The sequence below is a fragment of the Mesoplodon bidens genome (assembly GCF_964165515.1).
Source record: "Mesoplodon bidens genome assembly, chromosome: 13".
Taxonomy (NCBI): domain Eukaryota; kingdom Metazoa; phylum Chordata; class Mammalia; order Artiodactyla; family Ziphiidae; genus Mesoplodon; species Mesoplodon bidens.
Genome location: NC_138169.1, coordinates 26,673,680 through 26,693,304, shown reverse-complemented (window position 1 = coordinate 26,693,304; position 19,625 = coordinate 26,673,680). Strand labels below are relative to the sequence as shown.

At 58.9% G+C, this 19,625-nt stretch overlaps 1 protein-coding gene across 1 annotated transcript; it reads right to left on the bottom strand.

Annotated features, from left to right (window-relative positions):
* Positions 1–5,595: 5,595 nt before the first annotated feature.
* On the bottom strand, positions 5,596–10,649 carry LOC308626520 (RIMS-binding protein 3C-like; the record flags this gene model as incomplete). Its single annotated transcript, XM_081251692.1, has 1 exon — positions 5,596–10,649. Exon 1 carries the CDS (start codon positions 10,480–10,482, stop codon positions 5,596–5,598), a length of 4,887 nt encoding a protein of 1,628 aa, XP_081107818.1. The 5' UTR covers positions 10,483–10,649.
* Between the last annotated feature and the right edge of the window lie 8,976 nt (positions 10,650–19,625).

Below are 19,625 nucleotides of genomic sequence, written 5' to 3'. Positions count from 1 at the left end.
CCTCCCATCTCTGAGCCAGAGTTTCTCCATCTGTAAAAAGGGGAAATAATTATACCCCCTGGATAAGGTGGCCTCGAGCATACATAAGCTGAGGCACATGGTGAGGGCTCCATACAGGCCAGTTCTCATTGGGAAGTGCAGCCACCAGGAGCCCCAGGCCAACCCCTTCTTAAGGCGGCGTCCGGTTTGATGTCTGCTCCACGCCTTGTCGCCAGGTCGGGATGCCTGCATGGAGGGCTCGACGAGGACCCAGTCTGATAGGGGAAGCAGCAGAGTTAATGAGTAATTCCAGGCCATGGGGACTGTGCCTGGAGGCTGTCCATGCACCTGGGAGGGGCAGCCGAATCCAGTGGGGGCAGGTGGGATGGGGAAGGTGGGGGGAGATGGCCCCAAGACGCAATGGAGGGAACTTGTGAAGGACATCTGGAGTGAGCTGGCTGAAGGGGCCGGGCAGCTGGAAGGCCCATTTTAGGAAAGAGGAAACTGAGCAGGAGGGTCCAAGCCTCCAGGTGAGCCCCCTCTGACCAAAGCACCCTGACCAAGGGGATGTGGCCCATGGGGTCCCTCAGGCTGAGGTCAGTGTCCTGATGTCCAGCCAGGCAGGCACAGCGCATCAGGTGGTCGGTTACCGGAGGATCGAAAGGGAATTTCCCTGAGGGCCCAGAGCACAATGGGGCCCGTAGCCAGGTATCAGAGGCCAGGGCTTTTGAGAGAGGGGGAGCCTCTGTTCTGTTCATGGGTCCCAGAACAGACCCATGACAGACCCCCCCAGCCAATGGAACTGGGACAGACTGGTGGGGTCTGCCATGGGTCCGTTCCTGTGGGACTGGCTGGGGTGTCCCTGGTGTCACCACAGCCCCAGGAACCCTCTGTGCCCAGGGTCTGGAGCCAGCCTCACCTGGCGATATTGTCGGTTTCACAAGACCTGAGTTGGCCAGTGGGATCTGCCTTAGGTGGAACCCCTGACTCCCCGCCAGCCCCAACCCTGCTTCCAAATCCGACCTCCAGGGGGTGAGACAAGGAGACAGGGTGTTGACCAAAAGGTGAGATGAGCTTCAAATGGGCCTCGGAGGTGTCTGAGCTTTTTATGTTGTGACCTCCATGCTGTGTTGCTCTTATGAACACAGATTTCATATAAGGACTCTGGAATTGATCAGTTAACATTATGTTTTTTGTTTTTTTAATTATTCTGAACATAATAATTTAATATTTTCTTGAGAAGTCAGAATTGACATTTTGGATATCAACTTTTTTATTTTTAACATCTTTATTGGAGTATAATTGCTTTACGATGGTGTGTTAGTTTCTGCTTTATAACAAAGTGAGTCAGCTATATATATACATATATCCCCATATCTCTTCCCTCTTGCGTCTCCCTCCCTCCCACCCTAACATTATGTTTTGAATATGCACATTGGCAGAGGGTAGTCACTGAGAGGAAGAGAGGGATGGACGGATGGGCTGGTCCCAGGGGCCCCCAGCAGGATGGGGTTCCCCACAGCAGGTGAGCCTCCGGAAGGGCTGGAGGAGCCACACGGCCATCTTCAGGCTGGTTTGTGGGTGCAGCTCTTGTCTACTTGTCGGTGAAGGGGGGTAAATCAGGCCGACATTGTGGGGAGCGAGAATGGGACATGAGGTCCCTGATGAGAAATGACTGGGGGGAGGGCTGGCGAGGTGCTGGGCCCTGACCAGAGGGCCCCAGGCAGAAGTGGCTGGCGCCAGGACAGGCTCAGTGACCCTCGCTCCAGAACTCTCCGGACTCTCCGGATACTGCCCGTTTGCCCACTCCATAGCTCCCTCTGCCCTCTGGTCAGCTGAGCTTCCATCCCCCATCCCTTCCTGGGCAGGCCTGGACAGGCTTTGGGCCTCCAGGTCATCTGGTCAGTCGGGAGGGGCCCGGGCCAAGCATCTGCTCTTCTTCAGCTGCTCACCTTGCTGCACCTGTGTGGCCTCCCCCTGCCCCTGCTCAAAGCCTTCAGGACCTCAAGGCCCCAGGGGGAAGAGACGTGGGCCCAGAACCATCTGCCCTGCGACCGACCCACACCCCCATCACCTGTGCCTTCACCAGCTTCTTTGGTCTTCCTTTGGGTCCTGACTCTGGGCCACGTGCTCAGTACATATGACCTGCTCAAATCAATCCTCCTGCCCCAGCCCTGCCACAGATGAGGAAACTGAGGCTCAGAGAGGCCTCCCAGCTGTCCACTGGCAGGCTAGGGTTCAGACCCAGGTGGCTGCTCAGTGGCCTCCCCCAGCCTGCCAAGCCCTGCTTTTCTTTACTCATTCACTGACACTTCCCGTGGCCTCGGGGACACTGGGGTTGGCCAGTCTCCCCAAGGATGGAGGAAGGATGGCTCCTGTGGATACATGGGGGACCCCCCAGGGTGCTCTGGGGAGAGGGCAGGGAGAGAACAGGGCTGGGCGGGGCCTGAATCCCAAGCCTACAGGGTCAGAGACTTTTCCTGCTGCCCTGACCCAGGGGCGCGGTCCCCGCAGAGCAGCCCTCGGTGCGCGCAGGCTGCCCCCTGGTGGCGGCCTGAGAAAGCTCCCGGGGACTGACTTTGAAACCCTTCCAGGAGAGGGGGCCCTCGCCAGCAGGTGGGCACCTGTCCCCATCCCCTCCCTGCCAGCCCGTGCCACTGCTCCCTGAGTTTCCCCAAATCTCCAATCGCTCATTATTCCCATGAGTTGGGGCCTTTGCTGTTCCCTCCTCTTAGGATGACCCCCTCCTCACCTGCCCCAGTGCCCGCGATCAGAATTAGAGCCTTCCTCTGCTTCCCGGGGTCCATGTCTGACTCTATTCCAGGGGGTGGGGAGGCCCAGTACATGATGTGAACCCCCGGAGCCCTGCACAGGAGCCAAACACAGAGGATGATCAAAAATTGCTAGCTCTGGGCTTCCCTGGTGGCGCGGTTGTTAAGAATCTGCCTGCCAATGCAGAGGACACAGGTTTGAACCCTGGTCCGGGAAGATCCCACGTGCCGCAGAGCAACTAAGCCTGAGAGCCACAACTACTGAAGCCCACGCACCTGGAGCCCGTGCTCCGCAGCAAGAGAAGCCACTGCAATGAGAAGCTGGCTCACTGCAACGAAGAGTAGCCCCTGCTCTCCGCAACTAGATAAAGCGTATTTATTGAGGATCTGCTATGTGCCGGGCAATGAACAAGCCAAAGAGCTCCCTGCCTTTGTGGGGCTTACATTCCAGCTGGGATGGCGTGGCTGCAGGGATGGAACACGGACAGTAGAAAAACCACAGGTGACATACCAGGTGTGGATAAGGGCAACGGAGAAAAATAGGCAGGGTGGGGGCAGGAGGGAGGGGTGGGGTGCCACTTCCTGGCCATGACACAGACTACTCTGCAGCTATCAGAAAAGAGGTGAGAGATGCTAGCCAACGGTCAGGAGAGGAGGTTAAGTAAAAACTGATGGGACAATATGGCTAGCATAATTCTCCTTGGGTTACATTTGTGGTTCCCATGGAATGCAAGCTACTGTGTTTAAGTTTGAAAGTGCTGGATTAAGTTTCTATCCTCTTGCTAAACTGTCGTTGCTCTTCCAGTATGTGGGGACCATACTTGTACCCCCCCTCAGACTGTGGGAAGCCCACTGAGCCCTCCAACCTGAGCCCAGGCCCCGGGAGGGGCTGGGTAGTTCTCTCTTGCAAAAACAGCTTTCTTGTTCCTCATGGGCCTCAGGTTTTATTCTGGGTTGTGAGCTCACAAAGATCTGATGATTTGAAAGATTGTGAAGCTGAGAGATGTTTGCACACCCATGTTCACAGCGGCATGATTCATAAGGGCCCAAAAAAGTGGAAGCAACCCCGATGTATGAATGGATAAACAAAATGTGGTCCATCTATACAATGGAATATGATTCAGCCTTAAGAAGGAACAAAACTGTGACACCTGCTACAACATGGATGAAACTTCAGGACATTATGCTCAGTGAAATAAGCCAGACACCAAAAGACAATTTACTGTGCAAGTCCACTTATACGACCTCCCTGGAGTAGTCAAATTCGTACAGACAGAAAGTAGATTAGAGGTTACCGGGGACTGAGGGAGGGGGTGGGAAGCTGTCGTGTAATGGGTGTAGAGTTTCAGTTTTGCAAGATGAAAAGACATTCTGGAGATGGGTTGCACAACACTGTGAATGTACTTAGCACTACGGAACCGTACACTTAAAAATGGCTGAGATGGTAAATTTGATGGTATGTATATTTCATCCCAATTTAAAAAAAAAGAAATTGTGACCCGGTCTGGGTTGCCCCTCCAGCTAGCCGAGGAGACTCTGTGCCAGCCTTCTCACTGGAAAGCCAGGTGGTTGTGCGGGAGAGGAGGTGGTCATGGCCCTCAGTGGACAGTTTCCTTCCAGGCTGAGACCTGAAGCTTCCGCTCACAAGTGGTGAGTGTGTGCATGCACCACATGGCCTCCACGCTGGTTCTTGTGTTCTCTGAGGATAAGGCATGTTGGGTTGAGGCATCCCCTGGGCCTGCCCCTCCCTCTTCCCACCTCAGCCCGGGGGACAGCACAGTGGAAACTTCTGGACCCCATTCACCAACTCCCCAGAGAACCTGCCCTTGGCTCCAATCCTTCTGGCCTGATGTTTCCAATCGGTTCCCCCTGCCCCCAGGGAAGGTGGTGCCCTTTCTCTGACAGCAGTGGGGACATGGGGAAAAGTGGAGCATCAAATAGAAGCAGAGAAGAATGAAGACCACCCTTGGTCCCCACCTTCTGGAGTGGGAGCCCCCAGAGGACCATGGGAGGAAGCAGCTCCGCAGCCCTGTGACCTGAGACAAAGGGACCCTCTGAGTCTCAGTGACTCTTCTGTATATGGGGTGAGTGTGGATACGCCCTCCCAGGGAGGCCCCTCAGAAGTGAGAAGCGCTGGGGAAAGATACAGAGGGGGACCCCCAGCTGGGATGCACCGACCCCACCCTCCACAAAGGGCTGACCCCAGGGACACAGTCCGCCTGCAGGGACACCCTGTGGGGCCCTGCTTCTCAGCCCTGGCTCTTCGCTGGACCCTCCGTGGCCCTGCCAGCCGACGCTGAGTTAAGCCTCCCTAAAGGGTTCGCACCCTCCCCCCGCCAGCCAGGGAAACGTCTGCAGAGGGAGGAGAGGCGGGCTTGGCTCCTTGGTTGTGCTTCCACTTCTAAAATATCCGTTTTCTTGTTTCTATGAACACTTTAATGAGGAGTTGAACAAAAGATAGAAAAAATAACATTCTGATGGCTTTTTTTTTTTTTTTAAGAGGCAGGCTTTTCTTGAGACTTTCATACAAGGCAATGGGTGAGTAAGGCTAAACTCCTAAAGAAAACGCGTACTGATGATGGAGCAGAAAAAGGCAGTTCTCCCAAAACCTGCTGGTTACCAGCCTGTCAGCCTCTCGGGGGCTACTTGCTCTGCTTTCTTCTGGAAACAGGTCCATTCAGACCTAAGCCCTGCTGCCCTCGAGGCCAGGAGGACTGGGACGGCCAAGTGTTCCGAGCATTGGCGCATGGAGCAGGCGCTGCGCACAAAGTGAGGAGGGCTTGGTGGTGGGTCCGCATGTGGGGCACAGGCGGCCAGAGGCCACCACCCCAGCAGGGAGCTGCACTCACTCTCCCTGGAGGGACATGTGATCCAGCAGGTGGACTGGGACAAGGCCTCTGTGGCCACCCGACTCCCCATAGTAGTATCCCTTGTTATCCTCAGGCCCATAGACAGTGACCACATCCCCCACCCTCAGTGACAGCTTGCCCTTCACCAGGCCCCCTGCCGGCCCATCCCTGGGGTCATAGTCCAGAGCTGCCACCATGGTCTTTGGAGTCCACAGTGAGGGCCTTCTGGGGCTCCCCTGCGGCAGGGGGAAGGAGTCCTGGGGGCCTCCAAGCCCCCCAAAGTCATCGAGGTGGGCCACGGAGGGCAGGTACTCTTGCCCCGGCAAATGCCACCTCCCACCAGTCCACTCCGTGCCCGTGTCCACCTTGTCCACCAGGTGCCCGGGGATGTTGCCCACTTGCCCATCGTGTTCGCCACGATAGAAGCCGTGGGTGTCCTGAGAGCCCCACACTCTCAGCAACTGCCCTTTCCGGAAGGCCAGCTCCTCCTCTGCAGCCTCAGGGGTGGCAGACATCACCAGGGGGATGTAATCAGAGAGGGCCACAAAGACCTTGGCTGGAGGGTCCAACCTCGTTCCCAGCGGTGGGGCGCCACTCCTGGACATCCTGATGACCCTGCTGGATGGAGCAGGACACAGCGCCAAGCTGGGATCCTGGAACCAGCCCTCTCTCTTGCCCCCCAGAGCCTGACCTGGCCCGCTCTGTCTCCTGAGCTCCTTCCTCTGCTCTCGCCCCTCTGTGCCCCACAGACCGAAGCGCCCTGCCTTCTCCTGCAGAATGTCACAGAAGTCAGACACGTATCGCTGGCTGGTGCCCAGCTGGGGAGGGGTGAATGCTGGGGCATCTTGCTTTTGTCTGAGGACCTTCTCAAGGGCAGCCTTCTCCTGACACGGCTCTTTCCTGGGTCCACACTCAGGGGACGGACAGATGACTCCTGCAGCAGGGCTTTGGCTGGTGCCCACGTGTCGGTACTGGTTCTCTTCCCCCCGAGACTGGCCCTGAGGCAGAGGTGATCTGTGGTTCCGGGGACTCTTCTGGAAGAGCTGGTCCTTTCCGGAGAGCTCCCGGGCCTCTGTGGGCCTCTGGGCTTGGCTGCCTGACCCTGCACTTGGAAATTCTCCGTCTGAACTCAGTCTGGGCGTCGGGGACTGCCTCCTTGGGGGTTCTTCAGGGAATGCTTCTAGAAACTTGGCCTTGGGCTCCCCACAGCTTCCGGAGCTGTGGGGACTGGCCTTGGCCTTCAGGGGAGTCAGCACCAGCCTCTGAGGGCAGATGGGGAAGGTCACTCTGCCGGTGGACGGGTCCCCACAGGTGCAGCTAAAGGGAGACATCTCTGGCAATGGGAGATAGGTGACGCAGTTGTGAGGGATCTGAGCCGGCACCGAATCCAGGGATTCTCCACAGAACAACATGGTTTTCACCGAGATCTTCTGGCACATCAGTGGCAGCTGGAGCTGGGAAAATTCCAACAGGATGCTCCCGGCGGTGGCATCGGCCACCTCTGCTACCTTGAGCCCGTCGGCATACACAGCATAGCCGGTGACCTGAACTCCGTTGGAGGACCCAGCTGAGTCGATGGTCACGGGGAGCCAGCTGACCACCAGGCCAGGTGAGGCGTGGCGCTCCACCAGCACGTCCAGAGGAGGGTCAGGGGGGCCCGCCAAGGGTGTGTTGAAGGTGATGGTGGAGGACATTGTTTCCCAGCGCACCGGCAGCGAGTCCCACGGTGGGTGCACTTCCACCCTCACCTGGTAACTCGTGCCGGGATGCAGGTGGTGGAAGGTGTAGCAGCTCACGCCCGCTAGGGTCAGGGCACACTCCAGGTCATCCAGGTACACCATGTGGGGGTGGCTGCTGCCAACCCAGGTGATCTCGGCCGACGTGGCTGCAACACTCTTCAGGTAAAGTTGCGTAGGGGCCACACAAAAGACACTGTTGGTCCCCAGAAGAGGTCTGGAGAAGCCCCGCTTGCCCATGCTCTGCTGAGAGCCCAGCCGACCATCTTCCATCTTGGCATCTGAGATTTCTATTGCCACTTCGGTCTTGGAGCCCACTCTCACCGTCATCGCGTGTGGCCCCCTGTCCACTGTCCCCTGGGCTTTCCCAGGTACTAAGCTGTGACCAGTGTCTTCCTTCGAAGCTTTGCCCTGCCCAGCCAGGAGCCGAGTGGGGCCAAGGTCAGAGAACTCATGGGGCAGGCAGCCCAGGATGTCACTATCTGGAATCTGCTCCACCAGGTTGGACGGCACCAGCCCCTGCCGGCCGTCCTCAAGCTCCCCTTTGTAGAAGCCATCCTCATCCATGTCCCCAAAGACATAAACGTAATCCCCAGCTGTGAGCAGCAGCTTGTTCTCGGGGTGCTCATTGGGCCCTTCAAATGGGTTGTAGCTATACCGAGCCAGGAAGACTTTGAGCTTGGGGGTGGTGGGGGCCTCCAAACCCCCCACTTCCAGGGTCGAGGACATGCTATAGGGCTCCAGATCCTCCAGCTCGCTGGCTGTGTCCATGTCCAGAGTAGGGCAGGATGGCACAGGGGCCCACATGGACTCCACCTCAGAGGAGGAGTTCCACTGGGAGCTGGTTTTCTTGGCCTGGGGCCTGGAGTCCAGAGGTCGGCTGCTTGGGACTCTGTCTGGTACTTTGGGGGCACTGGCTGACTCCCCGAGGGCAACTGGGTTCTCCAGCAGGGAGTCTTCCTTCTTCCCCTGTTTGGCTCTGCTAGGCTGAGACGATGCTTGGTCCTCAGGCCCTACCTGCAGCTTGGTTCTTCCACTGCTTCTCAATTGGGACTCCGGGGCTGGCGGGGCCTCGCGGGGTTCCTGGGGAGGGTGACCAGGCTGACACTGCAGTGCCCGCATCTCCTCCCAGGCCGTCTGGTGATCACACAGGGCCTTCTGCTGGTCGTGCTGCAGCTGTTGCTGCCTGTCCTGCCCTCGTGCCGCCTGCTGCAACAGCTGCCCCGCCAGCAAGCCGGCGGCGTTGCGCTCCGGGCACGCGAGGCCCAGCTGCCTGCGCACGTCTTTGTTCTCGGCCGCCACCTTTCCCGTCCAGTCGGCCTGGGCCTGCAGCCGCGCGTTCTCCTTCGCCAGCCAGGCGCCCTCGCGGAGCGCCGCCTGCAGTCTCGCCTCGGCCTCCTCGCCGCGTCGCCGCGCCGCCGCCGCCTGCGCGCCCAGCTCCGCGCACTCTCGCCGCTGAGCGCTCAGTTCGCGCTCCAGCGCCTGTACTTGGCTCCGCGCCTCCTCGCATGGCGCGCTCTGGCCGCCCGCCTCCGCCCGGGCGCTGCTGGTGGCCTGCTGCAGGGTCAACTGCCTCTGAAGGCGCAGCACCTCCCGCTGGGACTCGCGTTGCAGCCGGTACAGGTCGCTGACATTGAGCCACCGGGCGCAGGCGGCGCCCCCCGCAGCGAGCGGGGCGCTGCTGAGGCCTGAGGCGATGCGCGCCTGCAGTAGGTGGCACTCCTGCCGCAGCTCTTCGATCTGCTTGTCCTTGGCCAGCAGCACGCTAGCCTGCTCCGACAAGTCCCGCGCACGCTGGCCGGCGAAGGCCTGGCACAGCTCCAGGCCCGCGCGGCTCTCGCCGGGCACAGGCGCGCTCACAGCACGCTGGTTGGTCTCCTGCAGCTTGCTGGCCCGGTCCTCCAGGCGCCGCGCGAGGCCAGTCACCTCGGCGTGCTTCACCTTGAGCCGCTTCACCTTCTCGTCCGCCTTGTCGGAGAAGCCCGCGCGCCGCAGCTGCAGGTTCTCTTCGCGCAGTCCGGAGCAGCGGCACGCCAGCACCTGCAGCGCCTCGGACAGCTCCGAGTTCTGCTTCAGCAGCTCGCGGTAGTCCGGGCCCGGCGGCAGGGGGTTCAGGGCTTCGCAGGGCTGACTACCGGACTCTTCCCCTACTCGCGGGTCGCTAGGTCTCCTGCGCTCCGATAGTGGCGGCGGGGGTCTCAGGGACCCCGGGATGGAGGCGTCTGGAGAGGAGGATTCGGGGGCCTTGGGGCGACTCAGGGTGCTGTCGAACGAGAGGGAACGCGCTGGTGCCAAGGAATCGAGGGAGCTGGCGCGCGCGGGGAGCACGCTGTCCGGGGAGTTGGAGCACGCCGCGGGCACCCGGTCGAGGGAGCGGGAGCGCGCGCGGGCGCCCGCGCTCATGCCGTCAAGGGGTTCTAGTCGACATGAGGACTTGGCGGCGGCCTCAGGGGGTGGCTCTTCTGAAGAATGCGCGGCGTGGGGGTCGGGGGTGCCGGACAAGGCGGGGTGCCAGCGGAAGTGCTCCAGAATGTACTTGAGGAAGAGCTGGCGCTCCACGTCGAGTGCCGCCTGCAGGTGGCGGATGCGCGAGGCCTGCTCTCCGTCCGTTTCCCAGCGGAGCTGCGCCAGCACTTCCTGCAGGCGACAGCGGCACTGCGCTGCGGCGTCTTCGGGCCCCCCCGCACGGCCGCAGTAGCCGCGGTTCACCAGCTCCTCTGCCAGCTGGCGCTGCAGCTCCCGGGCCTCGCGCACCACGCCATCGCGCTCGCGGTGCAGCAGCTGCTGCAGCTGTCGCATCTCGGCCTCCTTCCAGCGCAGCAGCTGCCGGATCTCGGCTTCGCGCTCCCGCAGCACCTTCTCCTGCAGCTGCCGCAGCTCCCGGCTGCGCTGCGCCTCCCACTTGGAGCGCAGGTGATCAACCAGCTGTTGCCGCTCCTGTTCGGCCTCCTCCCGCAGCTGCCGCGCTTGGGCAGCGAAGCGCCGCCGCTCCTCCCTCCCGCGCACCCGCTCCGCCTCCAGCTCGGCCCGCAGCTTCTCCAGCTCATGCCTCTGCTCCTCCAGCGCCGCCGCCGCTGGGCCTGGAGTAGCCGGCTTCTTGGGTGTGACGCGGCCGCCGCCAGAAGGGCTGGGCGAGTCTTTGGTCATGGTGGTGGCGGCCGGGCAAGACGCCTGACCTCGCCTGGCCCAGGCCGCCGTTCGCCAACGGCCGCTGCCCTGGCCGCGGCCAACCGTCCCGCGCGCCCCTTCCGGAGTCCCTGAGGGTTCCGCGCGCCCCTTCCGCCTCTGGGCGCGTTCTCCCACCCTCTGCAGCGGGTGTGGCTGGCCGGGCTCCTCTCCCGGCTGCCTATGTTGGTGCTGAGCTCTAGACACCCAGGCTGGACACAGCCCCTGTCCTTCCCAGGATGCCCACGAGTCTCGCTGGCCCCAGGCCTCTCCCTGATCCTGGCACCATATCCCTTACGACCCACCCCGGCCCTCTTCCAGGCACTGGACAATCCCTTTCAGGCCAAGGAACCCGTGGGAAGCCTGAGCTGCTTCTCTGGGCCTAGAGAAAGGGGGCTCAGTGTTTGGCTGGAGATCACCAATGGATTCAGGTGGTGTGGTGGCTGGAAACTTCAACAGGATATGCCCAGACTTGGGGGTGTGCTCTGGGCTCACCCAGAGGAGGGGGCATCTGGCTCCTGCACCTCCACTGTGCCTACCCATCCAAAGACCCCTTCCGAGGACTTGCGTGCATTATCTGTTTAAACCTCCTATACCCATTTTACAGAGAAGTCTCGAGCCCATGGCCTGGGCATGGTGCCAGCCGAGACAGGAGACAAGTGCTCCTTCGAGGACCATAGCCCTGACCTGTGATTTCTTGGTTCATTTTCACAATCATCCCACAAGGACGCTCGGAGAGATAAGGGCCTCTCCACAGTCACACGGCCCAGAAGTAGCTAAGTTGGAATTCAAACTTGCAAAATTCTACCTCCAGATTCCATGGGCACTCTGATGCCATCTGGTCAATCTCAGGGTCGCAGGTGGGAGGACCCCTACCCAGTCTTTCTCTCAGTGGGGAGCCTTACATTTCACATCTGCAGAAAGATAAGAGGGTCAAGTGGAACCCGGAGTCTGGGAAGGCCAGTTGGAGAGGCAGGGAGGGAGGTGAAGGATGGGGCCACCATGAGGGCCCAACCTGCCCTTTGGTCAGGCTCAGGAGTGCCCGGGGCTACCTGCTTTCCCAAAATGTAAAGCCAAAGGCCCGTATGGGCCCTGCCCCTGCTGGATCCCCACACCACCTCCCTGGATACACAAGATCAGAGAACTTTCCATGGCTCTCCAAGGGGCAGTGTGTCAGATGGTTAGGGCTGGTGGGACTTGGGAAGCAAATAGTCCTTAAGCTTTCTGAGCTGCTCCCATGTTCTCATCTGTAAAATGGGCTAATAATACAGCTCCCTCCCTTGTTGTGTGACCTCCCAGAGTTTCCTGACCTCTCTGAACATCCATTTCCTCTGTGAGGTTTCAAGGAAGTAAGAGTATACAGTGCCCAGAGCAAGGCTCTCTAGTAGCTCACTGATTTTAATTCTAGTCCCTCTTTCACAGCTAGGGAAACTGAGGTCTGCAAGGTAGAATTTGGCTGAAGTCAGGCAGGGCATCCATGCTGGAGGCAGCCCAGGTACTCTCTGAGTTCCCTGGGACTCACTCCATATACCTCAGGGCAGGTGGGAAGCCTCAGAGTCTGGGGCGTCCATCCAGGCTTTGCCACTTTTTGGCTGAGGGACCACTGATGACTACACCTCTCAGCCTCTTCACAATGGGTATTGGTAGCACCAGCCTCCCAGGGTTGGAGGCACACCAGGACTCTGTTGGCCGAGCGCTGGGTGTATAGTAGGAGCTGCACTGAGGTCTGTGCAAGTTCTTGTCTCCCCATCTAGGGCTTGGCCTGGACCTTCACGATCTTCTTCCAGGAGTCTGAAGAATTCCCCGGCTCAAAGGCCTCTGGGCCTTTGCATCTGTTGTTACCCCTGCTGGGATGCCAACCTGGCCCGACACAAAAATAACATGTGCCATGCTCCATGCTAATGCTTGCCATTCGGTATTTATTTATTTGTTTGTTTGTTTGTTTGCCATGCCACCATGAGGCTTGCGGGATCTTAGTTCCCCAATCAGGGATTGAACCTGCACCCTCAGGAGTGAAAGCGTGGTGTCCTAGCCACTGTACTGCCAGAGAATTCCCTGCCATACAGTATTCAAACCACCCATTTCACAGATGAGAAGTCCCAAGCCCCAGTGGGTTAAGAGTTCTGCTCAAGGTGATAGGCTGATTAGTGGGTCCCACACAACCCTAGTTTTGTCCACTCACTTATTACTAACCTTATCTTATCCTTTGGCCTCTGCTTAGCAGTTTCTCCTCCAGGAAGCCTTCCCTGACTCTCCAGGCTGGGCTTGGGCAACCCAGGACTCTGCAGCTCAGATCACACCACATGGTGCCTCTCCTTTTGGAGCAGGAACATGTGTAATACACATGTGTCTCTGCCCAGAGTGGGCTCAGAGGAGGGGTAAGAAAGTCCCTCCCCAGAAAGGAGGTACCCAGGGCCAGGCAGGCAGGCAGGGCATGAAGGGCACATCCTCACCTGGCCACCTGGCCTGTCTGCCTCCCCCATTCAGGTACCACCTGGCAGCAAGGGTGAAGACCACAGGCTCAAGGCTACCCACTGGGGCCTTGGGCAGAGGCATCAGGCTGGGTCGGGAGTGAGGCTCAGGTCTCAGGAGAGGTGTTGGCAGGATCGTAAGCTGTGGAACATGCGCGTGCACGCACGCGTGCGCGCGCACACACACACAGAGCTTCCCTTAGCCTGGCCACCTGTGTGGTTGGGAGCTTGGGACCCCTACTTAAGTCCAGCTCTTCCCTGCCCTTCCTGCTGTGGTACCACACAGCTCCTGGAAAATGCGGATGGACATCTGGTACCCGGCCATTTGCATCCGGTCTTTAATGCTGTGATCCCATTAGCAACACCTCTGCTTCTCAGGGTATGGTGCCAACCTGGCCCGGTGGCACCTGGGCCTTCTCACAGCTCAGGCTCTGCTGCTCTGAGGATGGCTGTCTAGCCACGAGCCACCCACCGGACCCTTGGAGTGAATTTCCCACCTGCCCTCCCTAGCCTCTCTTCTGTGACTGACCTTCCTGGCTTGCTCCTGGTGCAGGACAGACAGACGGCCCTCTCACTTACACAGTACTTGCCTCAGGTAAGCAGGTAGATGACCTTGAACCCATCTCGCAGGTGGGAAAACCGAGGCTCAGAGAAGCACTTTCTGTGTTCGTTCAGCACTTGGCTCTATGGGCTCCACCCTTTTTGTTGTACTCATGTTTTTCTTTTTTGTTGTTGTTGTTTTTTGTTTTGTTTTCTTTTTTGGGGCCACGCTGCGAGGCTTGTGGGATCTCAGTTTCCTGACCAGGGATTGAACCCAGGCCCTGGGCAGTGAAAGCATGGAGTCCTAACACTAAGCCTCCAGGGAACTCCTAATACTCAAGTTTTTCAAACTAGGTTCCCTTGAACCCTGATGCACCATGGGAGATGCCACTGGGCAGTGGCAAGTGGCAAGAACACAGGGAATTTTGGTTCCAGATGTTCTCTGTGAAAGGAGAGGTGGATGGGGCGGAGCAGGGAGGTGAGACACAGGGACAGTCCAGGTGGTCGTGGAGCCATGGAGAGCATGTCTTCACGGGACCCTCAGCACTGCTCTGTTTGACAGAGGCCGAGGCCGCGAGGCTCAACAGGGGCAGGTGGCTTGCCAGGGCACGTGGGCAGCTGTGGCAAAGCTGGACGGTCGCCTCGGGGCACTGGGCGGGGCGCCACAGCCTGAACGTCCTGCTGCAGCCCCAAGCAAGGCTGCCAACAGTCAGGGCAGGAGGGCAGGCTGCAACCGAGGAGGCAGACCCCAGCCTGAGTCCCCGGGAGCCCCACAGTGCCATCCAAGGCCCATCGGAGGCATTCTGGAATGTGGCTGAGTGGAGGAGCAAACTGTGCTGCCCCGGTGCCCGGCTCCTGCCATCCCACACTTGTCACGTTGTGCACTGATTGTCCAGTGACCTGCCTGCCACCCCCATGGACTCTGAGCTCGGGGAACTTGACTGCTTTCTCTGGTCTCAGCTTTCTTCCCTAAAACATGAATGGGGTATATTATATGGGTAGTTTTCAAACTGGGCTCCTTTAGGTTCTGGGGCTCCTGGAAAATACTGTAGGGGTGGGAAGGATATGCCAGAGCTGAAGGGGAGACACTGCCCCTACAGGACACGGGCACTAATTCATGTCATTTGTCAGGTTCTAAGGAGGACTTTGGTTGAATAGTGTTTTTTAATAGTGTTTAAAGAGGTATGCTGGGAATTCCCTGGCAGTCCAGTGGTTAGGACTCAGCGGTGCTGCCACTGCAGGGGGCACGCGTTTGAGCCCTGGTCGGAGAACTAAGATCCCACAAGCCTCACGGTGCAGCCAAAAACAAAAACAAAAACAAAAGGTGTGCTGCTGGCAACAAGTTTGAGAACCTCTGGGTTAGAGAGCCTCCTGTCTATTATGGGCAGAGACACCACTGCCCCAACACCCCATGATTCCACTGATCCTGAGAGGGGGCACGTGCCCCTCACGTCTGGCTTCACCCCATGTCACCAGCCCTGTGCTCCATGTGTGACCTCTGGGTCGTGTGGGGTGCTGGGATGCTGATCTGCATCCCTCCTTTGCCACCCACACCCTGCGTTTTGCAGAGCTTGAGGCCTTGGTGAGGGCCCTGGGCTCCATCCTGAGAGCCCCCTGGAGGGTTTTAAGCCCCCAACCTCTGTGGCCACAGTAGCCCCAGCTTTCCAGCCCACTTCTCTTATGTGTGAGTCATCAATGTGTTTTCTGTCTGTTCTCTGATACCTCCTCGGCGTCTAGAACAGTGCCCAGTACATGGTCCACACTCAGTGAATACACGACTAAAGACGGAGGCAGGCTGACCAGATGTGGCCTCTGTCCTCGTGGAGTTTACAGTCCAAGGGCAGACACAGGCATTAAACACAAATATGGCAAAGGGACATAGTGAACTCGGAGTGTGGGCCAGTGCTGGGGGCTGAGGGTGGTGCTAACGGGGAGAAGACCCCAGCTGAGCTGAGGCAGGAGAGCAAGGGCTGCCCAGAGCTGAGACTGGATCTCGGGCGGAGAGACCTGCCAAGCTCCTGGCTTCTCTCAGTCTGTCATAGTCCTTGTGTGCCTGAGGAGGGACTGGGGCTCAGAGGGGAAGGGTCACTCAGCCGTAGCCCACACAGAGCTTCCTGCTCCAGGTCGTGGGAGGCCTGGCACCCCCAGCACCAGCCCTTCCTGGATGGATATATTCTCTGCCGCCACTCCTGGGCCCTGCTGCCTGCTCTGGCCAGTCCACACCCTCCCGGGCAGGCAGGGACAGCGTGTGCCAGCTTCCAGCTCTCCGGCTGGGGCTCTCTGGCCTGCTAGGCTGGCCTCTCACCTGGCAGCCTCAGCCTCACTCCCCACACGTGTGCCCCGTGGGTGGCCAGCCCCCCCCCCCCCCGCACATGACAGGCCTGACACCTGAGGTCCCACCACAGCTGGGGAGGCTGGCACTGTCCTCTTCAGAGGAGGAAACTGCCTTGGCCCGTGCGACCCAAGTCTGGGCTCTGAACTGGTGCCGTCAGAGCCTGCCCATGGGCTCTGGCCACCCGGGTGCCATCGTAATCCCCAAGCTGCTGCCTCCCGAGGACCCCGCGGGGCTGCCAGCAGCATCTTGACTTGCAGCTGCCCGCTGTTGCCAGGACAGAGCCATCATCCGTCTTCTGCATCTGCATTCCTCCCCACTCTGGGCCTATTCCGATCACGCTTCTCTCTCCATAGCCTGAAGCTCGAGGCCTTGTCCATCTCCCACTGACACTAGTGGCAAGACCTTTCGTCCAGTCATTTGGCCATTGCTCTAGGTCAGGGGATGGTCTTTCCTTCAAAAAAGGAGCACCCAGTCTGGCTGAGCACCCAGTCTGGTCTGGGCAGAGGGTGGGGGGCAGGTGCCATGTTAATTCCTTCATTCACTAAACAGAAGTCCTCCAATGGGGTTTGTGAAGGAAGGGAGGAAGGAAGGATGGAAGGATGGAAGGAAGGAGGGAGAGTAGGGGGGCGTAGCAGGGAAGGAGGGAAAGAGGGAGCCCTTTGGGTTGGCTGAGTCTCCCAGCCCTTACTTTACCCCACACAGTCCAGGAGCAGACTTGGACTGGACCCTTAGATGGCCAGGGGGCTGAGAAAAGCTTGATTGACCCCTTGAGCCTCAGTTTCTTCCTCTCAATGGGTCTGGTAACAGTTCTGACCTCAGAGGATGGTTGGGGGCGTCAAAGGAAGGCTTGTGCGTCGGCACCGGCAGGACCCAGCACACTGCAGGCCATCAAGTTCCCCAAGCAGGGTGGCAAGTCATGTGCTGAGGCCTGACTGGCACTTGCAGAGGGACAAGGCGGTGTTGGGGGAGGGAAGGACAAAGGCACCTTGGGCAGTGGGGGCAGCGTGGGCAGAGGCCAGGGCACAGGCTGTGGGCAGGTAGGGATGCGGGACTCGAGGGTTTGGGCCGGCAGAGGGAGGTCAAGGCAGAGCCTCACCACATGGACCACATCCGGGTCTACTCCTGGAGCCCTCTTCCTAGCTGGGCGAGGCAGGGCAAGCTACTTCTCAGGGTCTCAGCTTCCTCCCCTGTGAGACAGAACATCTAAGCGCACGGCCCTGTGGTGCCGATGAGCTCAGTGGAGGGTGTAGATGTCCGGCCCAGGGCCTGGCACCCCTTTGGCCCTATGGAGTGTGAATACCATTGCCAAGTCCCTGCCTTGCCAGAGACACTTCCTTCTTGCTGCAATGCCTCCTCCCTTTCCTGGACCCTCCCCTGTCCTCTGAAGGGCCCCTGTCTGAGCCTCAACAAACCCTCACACCTCTGTCATTTTCCTTGGTGCCTCCCCAGGGTGTAACAAGCCCCTTGAGGGCAGGGACCTGAATCTCCTCCCTGAACCTAGAGGTGAGCACCCAGGACCTGTGCTGACTGGAGAAAGGAGCAGCAGGTGGTGAGTTTGAGCAGAAGGGCCTGGAACCCAGAAGGAGGAGGGAGAGGAGGAAGAGGTCACTCTTTTTTTTTTTTTTTTTTTAATTAATTATATTTTTGGCTGCACTGGATCTTCATTGTTGCGCGTGGGCTTTCTCTAGTTGCGGTGAGCAGGGCTACTCTTCGTTACAGTGCACGGGCTTCTCATTGTGATGGCTTCTCTTGTTGAGGAGCACAGGCTCTAGGCGCCCGGGCTTCAGTAGTTGTGGCACATGGGCTTAGTTGCTCTGCAGCATGTGGAATCTTCCTGGATCAGGTCTCAAAGCCGTGTCCCCTGCACTGACAGGTGGATTCTTAACCACTGCGCCACCAGGGAAGTCCCGAAGAGGTCACTCTTGATGGGAGGCTTGGGGAGGTAGCACAGAAAAGTCAGGTCTGGATGAACAGGATGGCTGAGTAGAGGGGAGCTGGTGTGACCAGAAGCCAGGACTGCTATGCAGAACAATGAAGGTTTAAGACCCAGAGAAGGGTCCCAAAGTCCAGGCGGCTTTCCCACCGGGACTGTGTGCTTGTTTATGGCCTTCCGCTTTCCAGGGCCTGTGCCCACTTGCAAAGTGGGTGCCAGGGAGCCATCTTGCCATGGGGTTGAGGATACAGGAGATGCTGCAGCAAAGGTTAGCTCTTGGCACTCGGCCTCTTCCAATCCCACCCCTCTCTTCCTGGTTTAGCACGTCAAGGTGAAGGGTATGCACTGTACTTCCTCAGCTGGCTTGGGATTTCTTCAGGGCAGGGTCCCCTTCCCTCTGAGGAAGCAGTTCCCAATAGAACTGTGTTCTTTCATTGACCTGGGCCCACTAAGCACCAGGCCCAGTGCACAGGAGGACCATAGAGTCATTTCCCAGGCCAGGCTCCCAGGTCCCCTGTGGCTCTAGGGAGTAACTGATGGAGTCCCTCATACATTTGCCAAATGTGTCTTGTTGTTGTTTTTATTTATTTATTTGGTTGCACCAGGTCTTAGTTGCAGCATGTGGGCTCCTTAGTTGTGGCATGTGAACCCTTAGTTGTGGCATGCATGTGGGATCTAGTTCCCTCACCATGGATAGAACCCGGGTCCCCTGAATTGGGAGCGTGGAGTCCTAACCACTGTGCCACCAGGGAAGTCCCTTGTTGTTTTTTGTTTTTGGCCACTCTGTGCAGCATGTGGGATCTTAGTTCCCCAACCAGGGATCGAACCCGCACCCCCTGCAGTGGAAAGGGGGAGTCTTAACCACTGGACCTCCAGGGAAGTCCCACATTTGCCAAATGTTTAGGGGCACCCACTGTGTGCCAGCCCTGGGGGGAGATAAAGGACAGGCAGGGTCCTCATTGCATGAGGCTTATCATCTAGTTTCTTCCCCACTCTCTCCCTGTGTTAAGCCTGGGCTCTCAGGTCTCTGGGTGGGAGGCCGGCTCTATTCCAGGCTATCCATCTCCAGTGCTCTTTTCCTCTGTCTTCTAGTGGGAAACCAACTGCTCTCAGAATGGAGAAAAACTCCTTCACAAGGCCTGAATGATCTGAAGCTGCACCCTCCACTTTGCCTGCACTGTCACCGAGGTCCAAACCGCCATCACCTCTTTGCCTGGATGGCCACAAACAGCTTGTACATGGCCCTGCTCCCCTTCTTACCCCCTACCTACCTCATCCTCCATTCTCCAACCAGAGTCTTCTCCTTACACGCATGCATCTGACCATGGGCTTGCCCTTCCGTCCTCAGAGCTGCTTGTCCCCACCCTTCAGGTCCCAGTGGTGGCTGTGGAGCCAGCAGCCCCGTCTGGAACAGAATTGGGCTCTGCTCCTTGCCGGTTGCATGACCTTGGGCAAACCCTTGGCCTCCACTATGCTTCTGTTTCCTGTGAAATGGGGCTGTTCGTGGTGAATGTTGGCTATAATTACACTATTTCCTCAGTGAGGCTCCCTGACCCCACCCCCACCCCCCACCGCCACCCATGAGAAGCAGGTTCCCACAGTCACTTTCCCCTCACCTCGGCGCTGATTGGTGCCTGAAATAATCCTGCCCCTTCACCCATCTCCCGCGGCCAGTATCACTGTGCCCCTACTATGTGCCAGGCCCTGTTTCCCAGTGCCACCTCACTGGGCGCCCCGCAAAGGCAGGGTCCCTGCGCCCCGGCGCTCCCAGGCCGCCGGCGCCGTGCCCACACCGCGCCCGCACACAGTAGGCGCCTCGCCCGCCCGCGCCGCCGCCCTCCCCCGC